We start from the raw sequence: 16793 nt of genomic DNA on the forward strand, positions 1-16793 counted from the left end.
GTTCTGAGTACTTTTGGCTGTGCATGTAGAGTTGGAAAACCTAGTTGAAATTTTATGTGATTGTCATCAGTGAAAATTAGCTTATCTTCCCTTCACAGAGATGTAAGTATGAGGTCCATAATGTGGTATAAAAAAAAAAAGTCAATTATGTGTGCAAAGTGAGAAGGAAATTGAGCCAGCATTCCCTTGTGGAATGTGAATGTTGTCGGAAAAGTGCTCCTTGTAGGGGGTATCAGGGGGCTTGCGTATCTTTGGGTAGAGTTGCCTGGAATATGAGATGAGATGCTCCCGCGATAGGATAAAATACCATGCCAAAGAAATTGTAAGCTTAAAGATTTTCTATATTGAATTATTGATCCCTAACGTCAAAGGTGCGATATCATTTTGCATTTTTTTAATAAACCATCATAATGAGCGTTCAATATTGATTTCATGACTGACTTAAAAGACTCTTTGTAAGAGCTTCCTAGACGATTTTAGTGGGAGAAGCTTCTATTACGACCAGAAAAAAAAAAAAAATAATAATAATAATAATTCGGAGTCAGCTGAAAGAGGTACCACAGAATGGAGTCATGGACTTTCATAGACAATGCTTCTTAAATTAAATCTGCGTCTTTAAAGGGAAAAAAAAGGAAGGAAGAAAGCAAAAGGCAAGCCTAGTGGAGATTCTGTTGGTTTGGCGAATTCAACTTAATTTTTTATAATTTGTGATGGAATTTTACAAAATGTATGTCCTAAGAAACTTCATTGTCACATTCCATTCAGAGTCCTTGTCCAAAGTTTGCTGTTTTATTAATATACCCCACCAATATTTCTAGCCGTCCTAGGTTAGATTAGTTTTTGTTTTACAAGAAAGAAACTCGTACTTATGATTGGTACGAGTTCAAATCTTATATCCAACTTTTTCTGCTCCACTCTATGCTCTACCAATAAAAACTTGCCACATGTTTACTTAACTAATTAAATACTACCATTATTGACTTATTAATACTACCATTATTAATTAATGGTAGTAATTAATTAATTAGGTGAACATGTGGCAAGTTTTTATTGGTAGAATATAGGGTGGAGCAAGAAAAGTGGAATAGAAGATTTAGACTCCTAACATACATTTGGCCCCTAGATAAATACAAAATGAACATATATAGTTCAATTTTTTGCTAAATATATATTTTTTAAACATAGTTCAATTAATATAGACTTACCATGATTAGGAAATGGAAATTATTTATATATGTTATCTTATCAAATGTTGCCAGTGTACATTAACCAGACCCATACAATAATAGTGTGGCATAAAGAGTACATATTGCATGATGTTGTATTTAAAATAAAAAAAATAAAAAAAATAAATGTTTATGATCTCCCCAAATTTGGAAAAATATGAAAACCAAATCTGGTAAGCTTTGCCTTTTAGTATAGTTTGCTGAAAATAGGAAGGATTAAAGGTCAAAACAAAGAGGTAAAAAGAAGGAAAAAGTTAAGTCCTATGTGTGTGTCTAGACTCTACTCTTCTTGTTGTTGTTTTTTTCTTTTTTTTTTTTGGGATAGGAAAGACAATCAAACTATTATTAACTTTGAAAAACAATGATTACATCCTGGGTAAGAGCTTGTTCTAAGAAACAAGGCACCTCTTCAATCCAAACAAAAAAATTAGCAATACCTAAAGCATATCTTGCTAGTAAATGAGCTGGCCTATTGCCTCTACAAACCATGTGCATTAAGGCTGATTGACCTGTTATTTGTTGATAATAAGAATAAGAAAAAAAATCAAATCATCAGGTCCCTTTACGATGTGGGCCTCCATCACTTGAGGTGCCATTGAATCTAGACTTCCATTTGGGGTTGACACCACCCTTGCGGATCCTTTTCACATCCTCTGTGGCCACAGTCACGTGGACTTAATCAACTCAGCTGCCTCTTCATCATTATCATTATCATCGTCAACTTCACCCTCATGAACATAAAAAGAAAATAAAAGGGGGGTTAATAATAAGAGTTCATTCATTTATTTAGTTATTATTGGAACAAAATAATAAACAAGAATAACCATATGCATATATCCAATTGTGCCTATTTGGTGGTGTTGGAATTGGGAGATAACTTTGAGAAGACTCTAATTGAATAGTTAATATATTATATTGAGATATCATTTAATCCAAAACTTTTAATCCTATAGTTAATGCACTACTAATATTTGAATGAAGTAGTTTTAAGATCACACACTATTTCACAACTATTTATCATAATTTTAATATAACAGATTGTGAGTGGTTGTCTATTACTTATATATGAACCTATCATTTTTTTTCTATTACTCACACTCTGTCACATCATAGTTGTGGCAAAGAAGTTGTGAGATAAGTTGTAGTACTAAATTTTCTTAGTTGAATGTGATTAATATCACTTTCACATGAGCACTTTTGTCAATACTTGTATTATAGAAAAATGACAAAATTTTAGCCAACCAAGCTCAAAATTCATCCACATCAGGCCATATAAAGTTATGTAAAAATACATAGTTGTTAAAGTAACCATGTAAATTTATACCGGCACTATTCATTTTACATTTAATTAGTTTTTTATCCTTTTTTTATGTATTCCAAGAATAAAGGAAGATAATGGATGGTAATTGTTACGTGTAAAGGAAGAAAAACAATTAAAAAAATTTGAGAAAATTTGATTATTTAATAAAATGTAGTGTAAAATAGATAATTTGATATAAGGTATTTTGAAAGTATATTTTTATACTATTTAGCAAAAAAAAAAAGTTATGTTTTTATACTAAAATAGACAAAATTTTTTGAACAAGCTGATGTGAATTCTCCTTTTTCTTAATATTTTATTTATTTATTTATGAGATGATGTGAATACTTTTAACAGTTAATGCATTGATTAAATGTGAAATTGGGTTTAAAATTAGATGTATCCCTAAACTTTAGTAAAGTAAAACTATTATAATATTCTTAATAAAAAAGAGTAACAATTAATGTACATCGTTGTTTATTTTATTTTTATCTTTTGCGCTGGAGGGCAAGCTTAAACTCTATCCAGTGCATAATGCTCTGACTTTTAAGTAGGATGGCAATCTTATCTTCGCATAATGTTCTGATTTGTAGGCAGTTGTTGGATGGCAATCATATCTTGAATTGTGATTTTTTTTTTTTTTTTTTGGAATTGGAATCTATTACACATTGTAAAATCAGAGGGCATTTTGTTATCACACCAAAATTTTAATCTCTTGTTAATTTTTATCTTCTCCAATCTTCCTTTTGTTCCAAAACATATTTTAAACCCAATTTGAAATGGAATGTGAGATTGCTTTTCCTTTTATTTATTTATTTATTTTCATAATCAACGTTATCACCAAAATAAGTCATACTAATTAACCAACCTCTGGAATATCATTTCCTTTGTTTATCTGCTGGAAAATTCTTTACATTAAAGATTTAAGTATTTAGTATAGGTTTGAATAGAAATCATTTTTTATTTATTTTTTTTATCCTGCTCCTCTGCACTGTTCATGTAGGTAAATGTACAGTGATTTCATTAATGAACAATAATCAAAAAATATTTTTTTACTGTTTTCAATTTTCAACAAAATAAATAGTATTCAAATGCATCCTTAACTATTTAAAATTATAAAATAAAGAAAAAAAATTCATATAATTGTTGGAGATGAAACTTGATTAAACCTTCTCAAAAAAAAAAAAAAAAAAAACTACAATTCATATTGTACGAGTTGGACAAGAAAGGTTGAAAACTTGAATTATTTATCTCCAAAAGTCAGACATTTTCTCTTTCACGTTTCGGAAAATAGATGTCCCTCATGATGTGCTCATGGATTAGACTGTTCTAAGTTCTAACTTCCAAGTGGCAGATTTTGTTAAGAAAATGCAAATTTGGGCGGTTTAGCAAAGAGATTTTGTTCTGTACTGTTGAGATTTCCACTATTTCTTTACTCATCCTCTTAATCCGAGTTGACCTTTTATGGCATGTCCTTTATCAGACAACTAGCCCTAGGAGTAGGACAAGTCCTTTACCTTAGACCAACTTTGGCCTACCTGCTGTACACTCATGATTCATCAATCACCAATGCTAATGAATTAGAATCCTTCTCTAAAATGCTCCACTGAATTTGGTACTACTAATCAGCAATTAGCACAGTAACGTACACTTAGAAAAAAAAAAAAAAATATGTTGCTATCTGTGACGGCTTGAGTTCGATACTAGAGCACATAAAACCATCGCAAAAACGAAGGTTTTACCGGCTAAAAAAACAGAAAATTTATATGAAACAAATATTGTTTTATAAACATTGATGTAATCAATTATTGGTAATGCATAATAAAAGTGATAGATCCAATTAAAAATAATACTTATAACTTCATTTATAATTTGACATTTTAACAAAGAACCTATCTATGTGTATTGAATGCATACACCACACTCACAACATATAGATGCCATAGGTAAATAAAGCTTATTGTTATGAGTCTGATACTATATACGTCTCAAACATTAAATAATTTTTTTTCTCCTATTAAGTTGTAAATAAGTAGCAGAAATAATTGTGCGTTTATTTAAGAAAAAAATAATAATAATTGTGTAGAAAGTCCAATCACAAACTGCTACCGGCTAGTTTAACACGTGGGGAGTACTGCCACTACATGCTCAGCCCATGGTAAAGATAAAAGGATGTTTTAAAACTGAGGACGAAACTGAGCTTCATGAGTGTGACACCACCAGCATGGAACATTCAAATCAACAAGATATATAAAACAAAATGAATTATTATTTCCTTTTCTTGTTGTTTTTCTTTTCCCATCTTCTTAGCTAGCATGGAATTCTTGCAAAAGGATATGGCAATTATGTTAAGAGTTTTCATACCCTGCAAAAAAAGGCACCAATCGAAAAGAAGCTATATTACGAAAGATGGCTGTAGCAGCAATCATGAAAGGCCAAGTTTGTTTTTGCAATTTTGGGATAATATTAATGTGCTATGAATATGATGTCCTCTATAAACCAAGAGATTGACTTATTACGACTAAAAGGTGGGATTACTATTACATAAAGTGTTTTGACATTCTGTAAGTAACTTTCGAGAGAATACATGCCACCATTAATTATTAGTGCATGCCCGGCCTTTCACCTATACTCTTGCTAGGCACTATAGGATCTGACATTATAGAATCTCTTTTATGATAGCTGGCCATGATCACAATTTCCAAGATATATTTCCTCTTAGTTTTCAATGAGATCATTGTAGAAGAAGCTCCCATTTGGATAGGAATTGATCGATGTTTGGCAGAATAATAACTTGTTGATTCGAAGATATAAGTAAACTATATATATACATGTTCATGCTTTGAGTGATCATAAAGATCATGCATGTATGATTCTATTTGTTTGAGACACTGCTTATTAGAAAAGTTTTATTTTATTGGTTTTCCATTCAATTTATTATCCTAAATGTTTTAAGTTTTTTATTTTTCATTTTAATTGAAATTTCACCTAAAATTTTATATTCTCGGAGTCTTATAACTCAGTAGCATTATCTTTTTTTTTTTATCAGTTCATTGCAACTATCTGATTATTCTAATAAGAAAAAAAAAATTATGTTCAAATCTGTCTCTCCACTTGTAAGGAAAAAAAAAAAAAAAACTCACACATTTGTATCTAACACTATTTCTGTCCTCCTAATTAAGTTGATGAAGATGCCTTTGTTTCAAAAGTAAAACCATAAAACCTTCGAGAAGAAAACTATGTCTTCTAGGTAAACAAAATTTTACAAGAAATTGTATTCCTTGCCGTGTACACAATCAAGACCTTGTGATTTTCAAGGCTTAGAATTCTTAATCGTCATATACTTCGATTTGTATGTTCACTCTTTAACAATTAAAGACTAAAGTGTCAATAACAAAGTGTGGCAGTACAAGTTTGGCAAAAGTAAATTAAAAGAACAGGATTTTATGCACTTTAGCAATTTTAAAAGAGTAATATACAAGGACATAATATTTTTCATAACTTCTAATATGGACTGTTGCTATTATTGGAGAAAGCTTAACATCACTTTTATATGGGCTTACGTTCCATAAACACGAAATTTATTATTTTTAATAGTTGTGAATAATGTTGTGTTTTTAAACTTATTGTTTTCAAATTGTAAGGCTATTAATGGAATCAACTAGATTAACATGCTTTGCTTATATACCCTAGCCTTTTCTTTTTTGGTAGCTTCTCTCTTTCTTTTTTTCGACCACCCTCTCTAGCACCAACAATCCTAAATTCGACATTGAAAACCCTAGATTTGGCATTGGCAACCCCAAATAGTCCTCTCTCCTTTCGACCAACTCTCTTCCATCACTTCTCTTACTCACCATCCAAGTATCCAACTTCTAGTCCAAACTGCTGAAATCGACACAACTAATTACCAATCCAAAAGCAAAGTTTAGTTTGATGGCTTGCTCATATGTCAATTATTGAAGGTCAGTTTTTTTCAATCTAACATACTTGGGTCGAGTGATAGGTTGACGATCAAGCCAAACATGAAACATGACGTCCACTGAACACATTCACCAAAATGAGTAGAAAACAGAGAATGTTGGTACTAACTTAGAATGAATTAGTTGTAGTACACAATATTCTACTTCAAATGCAAAAATATATGTACTTCAATGAAGAATGCATTTTCTATTTGAGAGAGAGAGAGAGATCTTGGAGAATTGACTTTTTAATGGTATTAAAAATAAATAAAAGAAAGAAAAATGAGTTACAATTAGCTCCCTAAGCTTTGATTTTATTAAAATCACCTACTTCAAAATTGAGATATTAAAATGAGGTCTCTTCAAGTTTAATTTCTCACAACTGAAATCCCGAAACTAAATCAAATTATGTCAGGCTAAAGTAACTTCTATTATTTCAAATATGTCTTATTCTTTACTAGTTAAAGGAAGGGATGATAAATATATACTTCTGAAACGAAAAAAAAGAGCCAGTTTCATCTTTGGGTTTTAATAATTATCCTCAAAAGGGTAATTTAACAAAAGATAAAGGATATTTATAATAAAATAATGAATCAGGTAAAGCATTTACTTTTTTCTCAAAAAAAAAAAAAAATGTAAAACATTTAGTTCCAGTTAGCTCAATTGGTAAAGTCTCTGATGATTGAATAAAAAACCTGGGGTTCAATCCCCGCCTACACCAAAAACCGATTGGTGTCTTGGTTTGATGATAAAGAGCTATTATCAAGAGATGACACTATAGGTTGAAACCCTCTATAAAAAAAAAAAACACTTACTTTATAACAAATGAGCTTATTACTTGTTTATATATGTCCATTTTAATTTTTTGCAGCACTTAGGGTGAAAGTCGGGCTGAGAACCACAATAATAATATGTAAGACATGATAGATATAGTTATAACTGTCAATATCGTACAATATGCAATACATATCGTATCGTATCATGTGTAAAAAAATTTGTATTATAAGGATGTATCGTAAATACTCATAAATTGTAAGATACAATGTGCATGTAGTATGAATTGTATCGTATCGTACCGTAAAATAATATGTATCATATGATATATAGACAAATGCTTTAAAATAAGTTTTTTAGTTAAATTTTGTACTTTTATTTGAATCTAACAAGTTGTCAAACTTTTTATTAACATAAAATTATTAGGTTACTTAATTTAGACTAATAAAATAACATGTCCAATTTTTTTTTTCTCTTTCTCCTACAAAATTTGGACTACACACTTATACTTCATTTTCATATTTACCTTTACATTTTTTTTTTTTCATACTATGAATAAGGTATTAATTGATAATACAATTATTTTTTATTTTTGTGATTATGTTTATAAGTTAATGAAACTAGAATGTCAAGAAAAAATATTTTTTAAAATAAATATTAAATAAAAGAACAAGAAGAGATAATATATAAATGTTGATAATGATGAAGAAATAAGTTTGCAAAATGATGAACATGATGATAACATTGACTTAGATTAAGTTGAATAGGCAATATGATGAAAATAGATTATTATTTTGGGTCATTTGTAATGTATATCACTTTTGAGTTTATTAATTTTTTTTTCTTTTTTATAGAAACCAGTTTATTAATCAATTTGAATGTATATGCTATAAACAAATGCTAGTTTTTTTATTTATTTATTTAGTTAGCTTGTTAAATATTATTACATAAATGATAAATAAATTAGACATTGGTTTCAAAATTTACAATAAATATACTCTTTATATATACATATATATATATATATATATATAAAATTTTTTAATAAATTTTATTAAGTGTTTGTATATCTTATGATATACGATACGATACACGATACTGAAAATTCAAAAATCAATTCATGATATAATTCATGTTTCACAACTATGAATACAGTCTCTAGGTGATCATTCATGTTAAAGTGATTTCTTGTAGGCTTCTCAATAAAGTAGAAGTACCCACATTCAACCATTGCTTTGGGATTCTGTGGTTTAATATAAACACCACCAATAAAAAAAAAAATAAAAAATGAACTCTTGATTTTTCTTTATTTTCGCACATACTGTTGCACTATTTATTTAGATAGTTTTGATGATATTAATCAAATATTTTCTTTAAAGACAAAACTTAGTTACAATACCTCAGATGTTATTTCTTAGGTTCTTCTTGAGATTTAGTTATATGATTGCTTAACTAAAACATACATTTCCATCATATAAGAAAAAATCCACATGACAAAATCTAAAAAATGGAACTTAAGAAATAACACCAAAGTACCATCGCGTACTCTTGGTGTAGTGGTCACTCTACAAGTATAAGTGCTTGTAAGGTGTAAATGATTTAAGTCTCTAGGATGAAGTTTTACACATATATATACTTAGATTAGGTTAAAATAGAATTTCTATTATATATATATATATATAAAGAGTATTGTATCTAAGTCTTGCTTTTTCTTCAAATTATATATCATTTTTAATTAATTCATTGGTACATTTAGAGTTAACCTATAAAAATGGGCATCCTAATCCATAAAAAACAATATTAATGGTCTGGCTTTGGCATTTATTGTATATCGTCTTTTACCAACTAAATTCATTTTGTAATGGAAACCCCCCAATGCCATGAACCTGAAACCCTACACTCTGCCTTTTGGACTATCCCTTTTGACCAAAAGTGACTAGTTTTTTTATGTGGATATATTCCTGCTTTTGATACCCTTCCATTCAGTAATCTTTCTTAGGAACTTCGACCGTATCTTTAAAAGGATAACCACTATCGTGTATTTTTAATGCGGTAATCATTCTATAAGTATTTGTGCGGTGTGGAGGGTAATGGTCGAAGTTTAAGTTTTCATGAGAGAGTTTTACACACATATATATTTAGATTAAATTAGAGTAGAATTTTTTTTTAATAAAAAAAGATAACCAATCTTCCATTCGTTTAAAAACTTTTGACTGTCCTCTTTTTTGTTCCTCATTTACCATTTTGATTTTTGACTGCTCTCATTTTTGTTGCCCATTTACGGATTTTACTTATATGTAACTTTATTTATTTATTTTTATAATTTCACTTATATGTGTAACTACATAATTATAAATCAGAAAAATAAGTTCATGCAAAAAAAGCTTATTCTTATGTAAGGGCTACTAATCTGCTATTTACTCAGATGGGGTTCTTCCTTTGGTTTTTTGTTTTTTTTTTTTGGGTTGGGTGGGGGGGGGTAAGGACATGAGGTGAAGTCATAAAAACTCTGTACAAGGAACTTTCCATAATAAATACTGGAATTGAAAGTATAATGCTAGGTTATGTTGAATTCTTTTTTATGATGAAAACTTCAAAAGCACATGTTGAGGAATTTAAAAAATTGAAGGAATTTTTCTTTTGGGTTGAAGTGGTGCTTGGAAATCAAGGAAAGATAATTAAGTGGGAGGTTGCGTACGTGTCCAAAGGATAGAATATGTGCTGTGCTGTGCTGTGCTAGTCTTTGTTGTTGGCCTTTCTTCCTTCTACCCCCTTAAAGGGAGTAATAAGGAATCAACTTCACATATAGAATCATTCTTGATTAGACCTTATTATTATTATTTGACTATATAATTTTCTAAGCTTTCAAGAACAACTTCTTTCTCCTTTGCTAATTAATGATCTTGGGTGTGAAGGACTGTCACTGTATAGGAAGGAAATTCATGAAATATGTGTCTAAAATACTCTAAATTGACTAGGAAAAATCCTCTTCGTACTTTTATTAGCCATAACTAGAAATGGACCCCTTGTTGTAGCTGTTATTTTATTTTATTTCTTTTTATTTTTTAGTTTTGGTAATAGAAGGTTCCCTTGTTTTACAAGTGTTAAAATAAGATCGACCATGGTCTCTAGTTTAACCAGGGTATTGGAGAATAAATGGACCACTATTTGCATACGTTGTTCATTTTCGTCATAAGATGCTGAATTGGACTAACCAGAATATTAAGGCATATATGTGTGTATATATATATATATATATATATAAATTGCTCAAACTGAGCAGCATATTCAAAAAAAAAAAAATTTGATGACATAATATTGGAAGATATCTGATGTAAGATAATATTTCCTTGTTATTGAAAATATCATAATTTTATCTTTAAAACATACAAAGCTTCTTTACACAAAACGAGCCACCAAATACTTTAAAAAAAGAAAAAAATAATAATAATAAAACACAATTTTTTTCCCATTACTCATGCTGTTGACATCTTTAACAATTCTAAGGATTATGCAGAAATAATTGTCAATAGCAGTTACTTGTATAATTGCCACTAAACTTGTTACACCAATCTGAAAACTGCCTTTTGGAATAACAATGACTTTCTATCCTGGAGACCTTTGCCAGCACACCGCCACCACCACCACTAACAACAACAAAAACAACAACAAGACTCTCTATATGGAAATTGTTGCCACCTATGTTCATGTTCTAGCCTATGAAGCACGGGTGCGTTTCGGGACTTAGGTGCGGATGCAGGTGTGAGTGCGGGACTCGAAAATTTTTGAAAAAGGTGGGTGCGGGTATGGCGGAACTCGGCGATTAAAAATTATTAAAAATATTTTTATATAGTGAATTTAATATTTTTATATAAAAAAATTCAAATAAATGGTAGAATTTATTATTAAAAAACAATTATTTATGATTTGTTTATAATAAAATCAATGCTTTTGGTAATTGTAAACAAAAAATCACATTTCAAGTAGGTTCCTTTACTCATTTTCCAATTCCCAAGCCCACCCACATTAAATAATTGACTTTCCCACCTACTTAATTTATATTCTTTTGTTACATACCTTTATTCTTCTTCCATCCATTTTTTTTTTGTGTCTTCTCATCTTCTTCTTCTTCTTTTTTCCTCTCACAAGGCCACATGAAGTAGAAGAATGGCAGCCACTGCCCATTTCAGCCTGTTTCGATGGTCATTTCAGCTGTATCGGTTCTTGTTTCCGTCAGAATCGGCACAAATCGAAAAAAAGAAAAGAAAAAAGAGAGAGTCGGCAAGTTGGACACCGGACGTTGCGTCGGGCAGCATCAAATTCTGGTGTGGTGACCTTGGAGCCGCATCGGTGCTTTCTAGGTTCTAGCTCGATCGCCATTGGCCATGCAAACCTACCCTACAACTCAAGCACATGACCAGCAACACAACTTTGGTTCATGCACACCAAGAGCACGGTATGGCTTGTAACAATATAAGGAAAAGAGCTAACCATCTATATCATACCCCCAAAAAAATTATTCTAGTCACAATTGAAATTCTTTATAATTATTAATAAAACCTAAATTAACCTAATATATGTCCAATGTGAGACTCAATATACAATTACGCACCCACACAACACATTTGCAATTAATATTCAATCAATCCATGACATGACATCATTCATGGAAATGGTTGTTGGATTCCAAAAATACTATCACCAAATTTACCAAGCTAAGAGGCTGTTTGGATGCAAAAATATCACTTAATTTTCATCATTTATCACTTAATTTTTCACATTCGTTTGACACCATCACTTACTTTCCATCTCTCAATATTTTTCACACTATTTGTGGGTCTCATACCTGTCACTCGGTGCAGGGTTTTTTTTTTTTTTTTTTTTTTTTTTTTTTTTTTTTTTCAGTACCCAAACTCATCAAACCCAGTTAAAAAAAAAAAAAAAAAAAAAAAAAGAAGAAGAAGAAGAGAAAGAACTAAACCCAGTGAAGAACATGAAGAACGCACGCATCGAACCCAGTGAAGAAAAAAAAAAAAAGATGGTCAAAAGTTGCGACTGTGATTGACAGTGGGTCCCTCCATGTAGTGTTATTTACAGAAATGCCATTGAGTTATGAGTTATGGAAACTGAAAACAGCTAAAATGTGTTTTCAGTTTCCATAACTCATAACTCAAAAATCAAAGAATTGAGTGATGGAAACAGAGTTATTGTGCATCAAACGGATATTGAGTTATGGGTCCCACAATTTTTGAGTTATGAGTTATGGAAATTGAGAATTGAGTTACTGAAACAGGCCATCCAAATAGCCTCTAACACATCAATCATACATAAAAATACAAAAATTTACGTGGAAAACTATTTTTCCATTAAGGGAAAAACCACGGGATAAACTTTGAATTTATTCACTATTATAAAATCAATTACAATATCATCTCAAGTTTACATACTTGAGATCCACACCAATTACAGTAATATCTCTCTCTAGGAATTTATGTAAACTCACCTAAGATCTTCACTTACTTTGAATACAACGACTCCCCATGATTGTAGTACCCGAAAACATCTCCTAGAGAAAACCCAAAATTTATCGTCCACATGCCACCTTTTTTTTTTTTTTTTTTTTTTTTTTTTTTTTTTTTTTTTTTTCACATATGAATATCATCTAATATGATATTTGAAATGTAAAGGATATATGGATGGACCTAACAAACAAGTCAGGCCACTCGAGTTCAAATTTGATCTTGTTGGGTTTGGGTTAGAAATTGGTTGTCATAAACGAGTTGCAAAACCTATAACCCTTAGCTAGTCTTTTTAAGGTTGGGTCAACCCGGCATTACTCGTATTTTTTCACATAAAAAAATTACAAATTAATAAAATAAACAGAATTTTGATAATCTTATCTTTATCTTTCCCATACAAATAAGAGAACAAATCAACAAAACACTCAAAAATAGCACTTAAATATTATATAAATTATTATGCTTACATAGTCTAAGGTTCACCAAAACCAAAAATCTTCAAGTCTCAACCTTGTTAAGAAAGAATGTATGAGTGTCTATGAGAAGACAAGTTGGAAAAGAAAAGCAATAAATAAAAAATAGCAAGTGAAAGTGTGAAATATGTTTAAACATAGTTAGAAAGTCAAAACAAGAAAACAAGAAACAAAAAACAAAACAAAATTTAAAAAAAAAATACAGAAAAAAAAAAAAAAAAAAATCAGGTCGATCTGACCCAACCTGCCAATTCATCGGGTTCAAGTCGCCTCTTTTTCTGGTACAAAAATTCCCTACTTGTATCCATTATTCTTTTTTTTTTTTTTTTCTGGGTTCGGTTGGGTTATCAAGTCTGAATCCAGTTTTTGCAAGAGTCAAGATATGGTTGGAAATCCTTGTATGCAATGAAGAATACAACACATTTACAACATGAGGTAATTCTCAAATGAATTAGTTCTAGAGTGAATATTTTATAAAACCCAAGATCCGTCCGACGGTATGATATTTTTAAACAAAAAAGCTCTATTTTTAAACCCAAGATCCCTATTTGGGTTTATTCAATGACTCTCATCACGTCAGCCAAAATTTGAGAAGTCGATGACGATTCTTTTCGTCACCAATGTTATGTAGAAACTGAGTCAACTCTTTCTCTATTCCAGTCCTCTCCATTATAAATAATCACTCACTCATTTTAATCAGAAGTCATAGACACACCGAATTGGTTTATGGTTAATTTCCTCACCTAACTCATGCATGAAAGGAATTGTTATACATTAAGAACAGCTTAAGTACTTTTGAATAAATTTGATACAAGAATCATATCAAAATCTTTTCAAATAAATGAATTATGAGAAATTTCTAAGAGCTAAGCGAAATGGGTCTTGTTTCTAAATTTCTAATATGATGTAGTCAATGCCATCCTTCACAAGTGGAAAAAAAAGTGGACAAAAATAATTACGATGGCTTTATATGGTGAGCTAGCCTAGCCAGATTAAAATATTAGCTTAGACCACGAGAGACTCAGTACTAGTAGTGGTCGGTCGCTAATTATATAATCCTCGTAGAAACCGTGGTCTCCCATCAGCTTCACATGTTATAAAACATAGTATAAAAAAAACAAATGTTAAAACCATAGATTAAAAAAGAAAAGTTAACATATATATACTATAAGAAATCGGTTTATAGCATATTTTATAAACTTTTTATGAAAAAAAAAAAAAAGCCGATCTTTTTTTTTTATTTTTTCAACTTTCTATATTTTTCATTGAAGTAATACTGAAACTTTCCTAAAATGTTATGTTAATAAATATTCTAAAGACACTTATTAACCAGACCAATTAAAAAAAGAAAAAAAGAAAAAAAAAAGACCAACTCGGAATTCTAGTAAGCACACAAGTTGCACTAGTTTCTGCGCGTGTGTGATGGACAAATGAAAAAAATTCTAAGGGTCCGTCAAACCCATGCTTAATGCTTAATTATTATAAAAGTAAATAGTATAATTATTCTTAATTTTTGGCGTGTGCAATCACGTATGTGTACCACTTTTTCCTTCTTTAATAATAATAAGTGTTTTTAAATATTCCAAGTGATATGGTCTTTCTTTTATTTTCATTTGATATATAAAATATGGCTTTCCAAATCCCATCTTATCTCTATATATAATCCCGTCTTATCCCTAAATTTAATCCAACGAAACCCATCTTCTTCTTTATTCTCTTCTGACTAATCCATTTCCAAACCCCCAAGAGCTCTCTCTCTCTCTCTCTCTCTCTCTCTCTCTCTAACAGACTCAAACAAATACACAACACAGAGTCTTAATAAAGTTGAGTGAGGAATCAATGGATTTTCACGTGAGAGCTTGTGGGTCTGCAAAACTTGGTGTAGGTGAAGAGGATATGGACATTAGAAGAGGTCCATGGACAGCTGAAGAGGACACCTTGCTCATGAATCATATCACCCTCCATGGTGAAGGTCGCTGGAACTCTGTTGCTCGCTGTGCAGGTATTAATTAAAACACAAAACTCACAACAATTTTCCTTTTTGCATCAAGATATATATATATATGAACACATATTCTTGGTTATGTTTTGAGTTTGATGAACTGTAAGGATATGACAATTACACAACAAAAATAGCTAGCTATCAGAAACTTTCGTTTTGGGGTAAAATAGCAAATTAAGTACAGTACTTTGTATTGAGTTTACACTTTTCACAATTAGAACACAACTAAAATTTCCAGTTTTAACTTTTAATCACTGTATTTGTTTCTCCAAATCAATAATTCAGGTTTGAAACGAACTGGCAAAAGCTGCAGATTAAGATGGTTAAACTATTTGAGGCCTGATGTTAGACGTGGAAATATCACTCTGAAAGAGCAGCTATTGATTCTTGAGCTCCATTCTCAGTGGGGCAATAGGTACTTTTTTTTTTTTTTTTTTTTTTTTTTTTTTTTTTTTTTTTGTTTCTCTTTACATTATCATATTGTTTGGTTTTATGTATATGTATTTAATTTAGTTGGGTTATTGGTTTTTGAATCATTATAATGAATAGGTGGTCCAAGATAGCGCAATACCTGCCTGGTAGGACAGACAATGAGATCAAGAACTATTGGAGAACAAGGGTACAAAAGCAAGCTAAGCAACTCAAATGTGATGTCAATAGCAAACAATTTAGAGACGCCATGCGTTACGTATGGATTCCTCGCTTGATGGAGCGGATCCGGGCCACATCCGAATCCCACTCGGATCAACCCACCATGGAATATAGCACTACTACTGACTGTGGCGGGGTCACCCTCGACCCAGGTCAAGTCCATGCATCTGGGTCCGACCCAATTGACCCGTATTTCATGCCCGCTGTATCATCGGGTACTCCATCGGATTCATCCGAGGCTCAAATCTCAGACCTAACCGAATGTTACGATTTCTCGGGCAGTAATTACCCGAACGAATCGACAAATGGGTCGGGTTTTTGCCCACAGGGAGTGGATATCCAGCAAGCTTTTGAGCATGGGTTTGGTGGTGGGGACACATTGGATAGTTTGTGGAATGAAGAGAATTTGTCGTTTTTGCAACAACAGCTTTGCGATGAGATCTGAAAATTAATAATAGAATTCCTTTACGTGACGCATTAAGGTATTCAAACAAAATATATGTATGTATGTATTTGAGGGACAAAAGTAGCATTAATGCTAACGTTGGTAATATGACAACTACTTTTATTTGTACCATTACCAACATATATACCAAATCAAAGAAGAAAAAGAGCACCGAAGAAGATACTAAAGCAATGTTATATAATTTAACAGTCTCGTGCTATTCCCTTTGTCTTTCAAGCAAAAAGGTCCATATCTTCCACAAAATTTATAAATTTTGATAGTGCTCCTCCCATTATCATTCGGGTTATTGGGTATTTGGCTTTTGCTTGCACGTAATTATTCACATCCTTTTCGTTTGATCTGATTGGAGAATAAACTCACTAATGGAGGAGTACTAAGGATACATACACATACACACACACATATATATATATATATATGTAT

The 16793-nt window shown here is 30.9% G+C and overlaps 1 protein-coding gene across 1 annotated transcript; it reads left to right on the forward strand.

Annotated features, from left to right (window-relative positions):
• Positions 1–14885: 14885 nt before the first annotated feature.
• Positions 14886–16558, forward strand: LOC115972061 (transcription factor MYB108). The gene is made up of 3 exons (XM_031092210.1): positions 14886–15253; positions 15539–15668; positions 15803–16558. The coding sequence occupies exons 1-3, from the start codon at positions 15091–15093 to the stop codon at positions 16347–16349; spliced, it is 840 nt and encodes a 279-aa protein (XP_030948070.1). The 5' UTR covers positions 14886–15090; the 3' UTR covers positions 16350–16558.
• Positions 16559–16793: the final 235 nt, after the last annotated feature.

This window comes from Quercus lobata, chromosome 12, assembly GCF_001633185.2.
Source record: "Quercus lobata isolate SW786 chromosome 12, ValleyOak3.0 Primary Assembly, whole genome shotgun sequence".
Lineage (NCBI taxonomy): Eukaryota > Viridiplantae > Streptophyta > Magnoliopsida > Fagales > Fagaceae > Quercus > Quercus lobata.

Bases quoted from the DNA above. Each gene is read 5' to 3' on its own strand.
- LOC115972061 (XM_031092210.1), top strand. From the start codon at position 15,091: ATGGATTTTCACGTGAGAGCTTGTGGGTCTGCAAAACTTGGTGTAGGT. The intron at 15,254-15,538 runs GTATTAATTAAA...TCAATAATTCAG, and splicing joins CTCTGTTGCTCGCTGTGCAG to GTTTGAAACGAACTGGCAAA. The intron at 15,669-15,802 runs GTACTTTTTTTT...TATAATGAATAG, and splicing joins CATTCTCAGTGGGGCAATAG to GTGGTCCAAGATAGCGCAAT.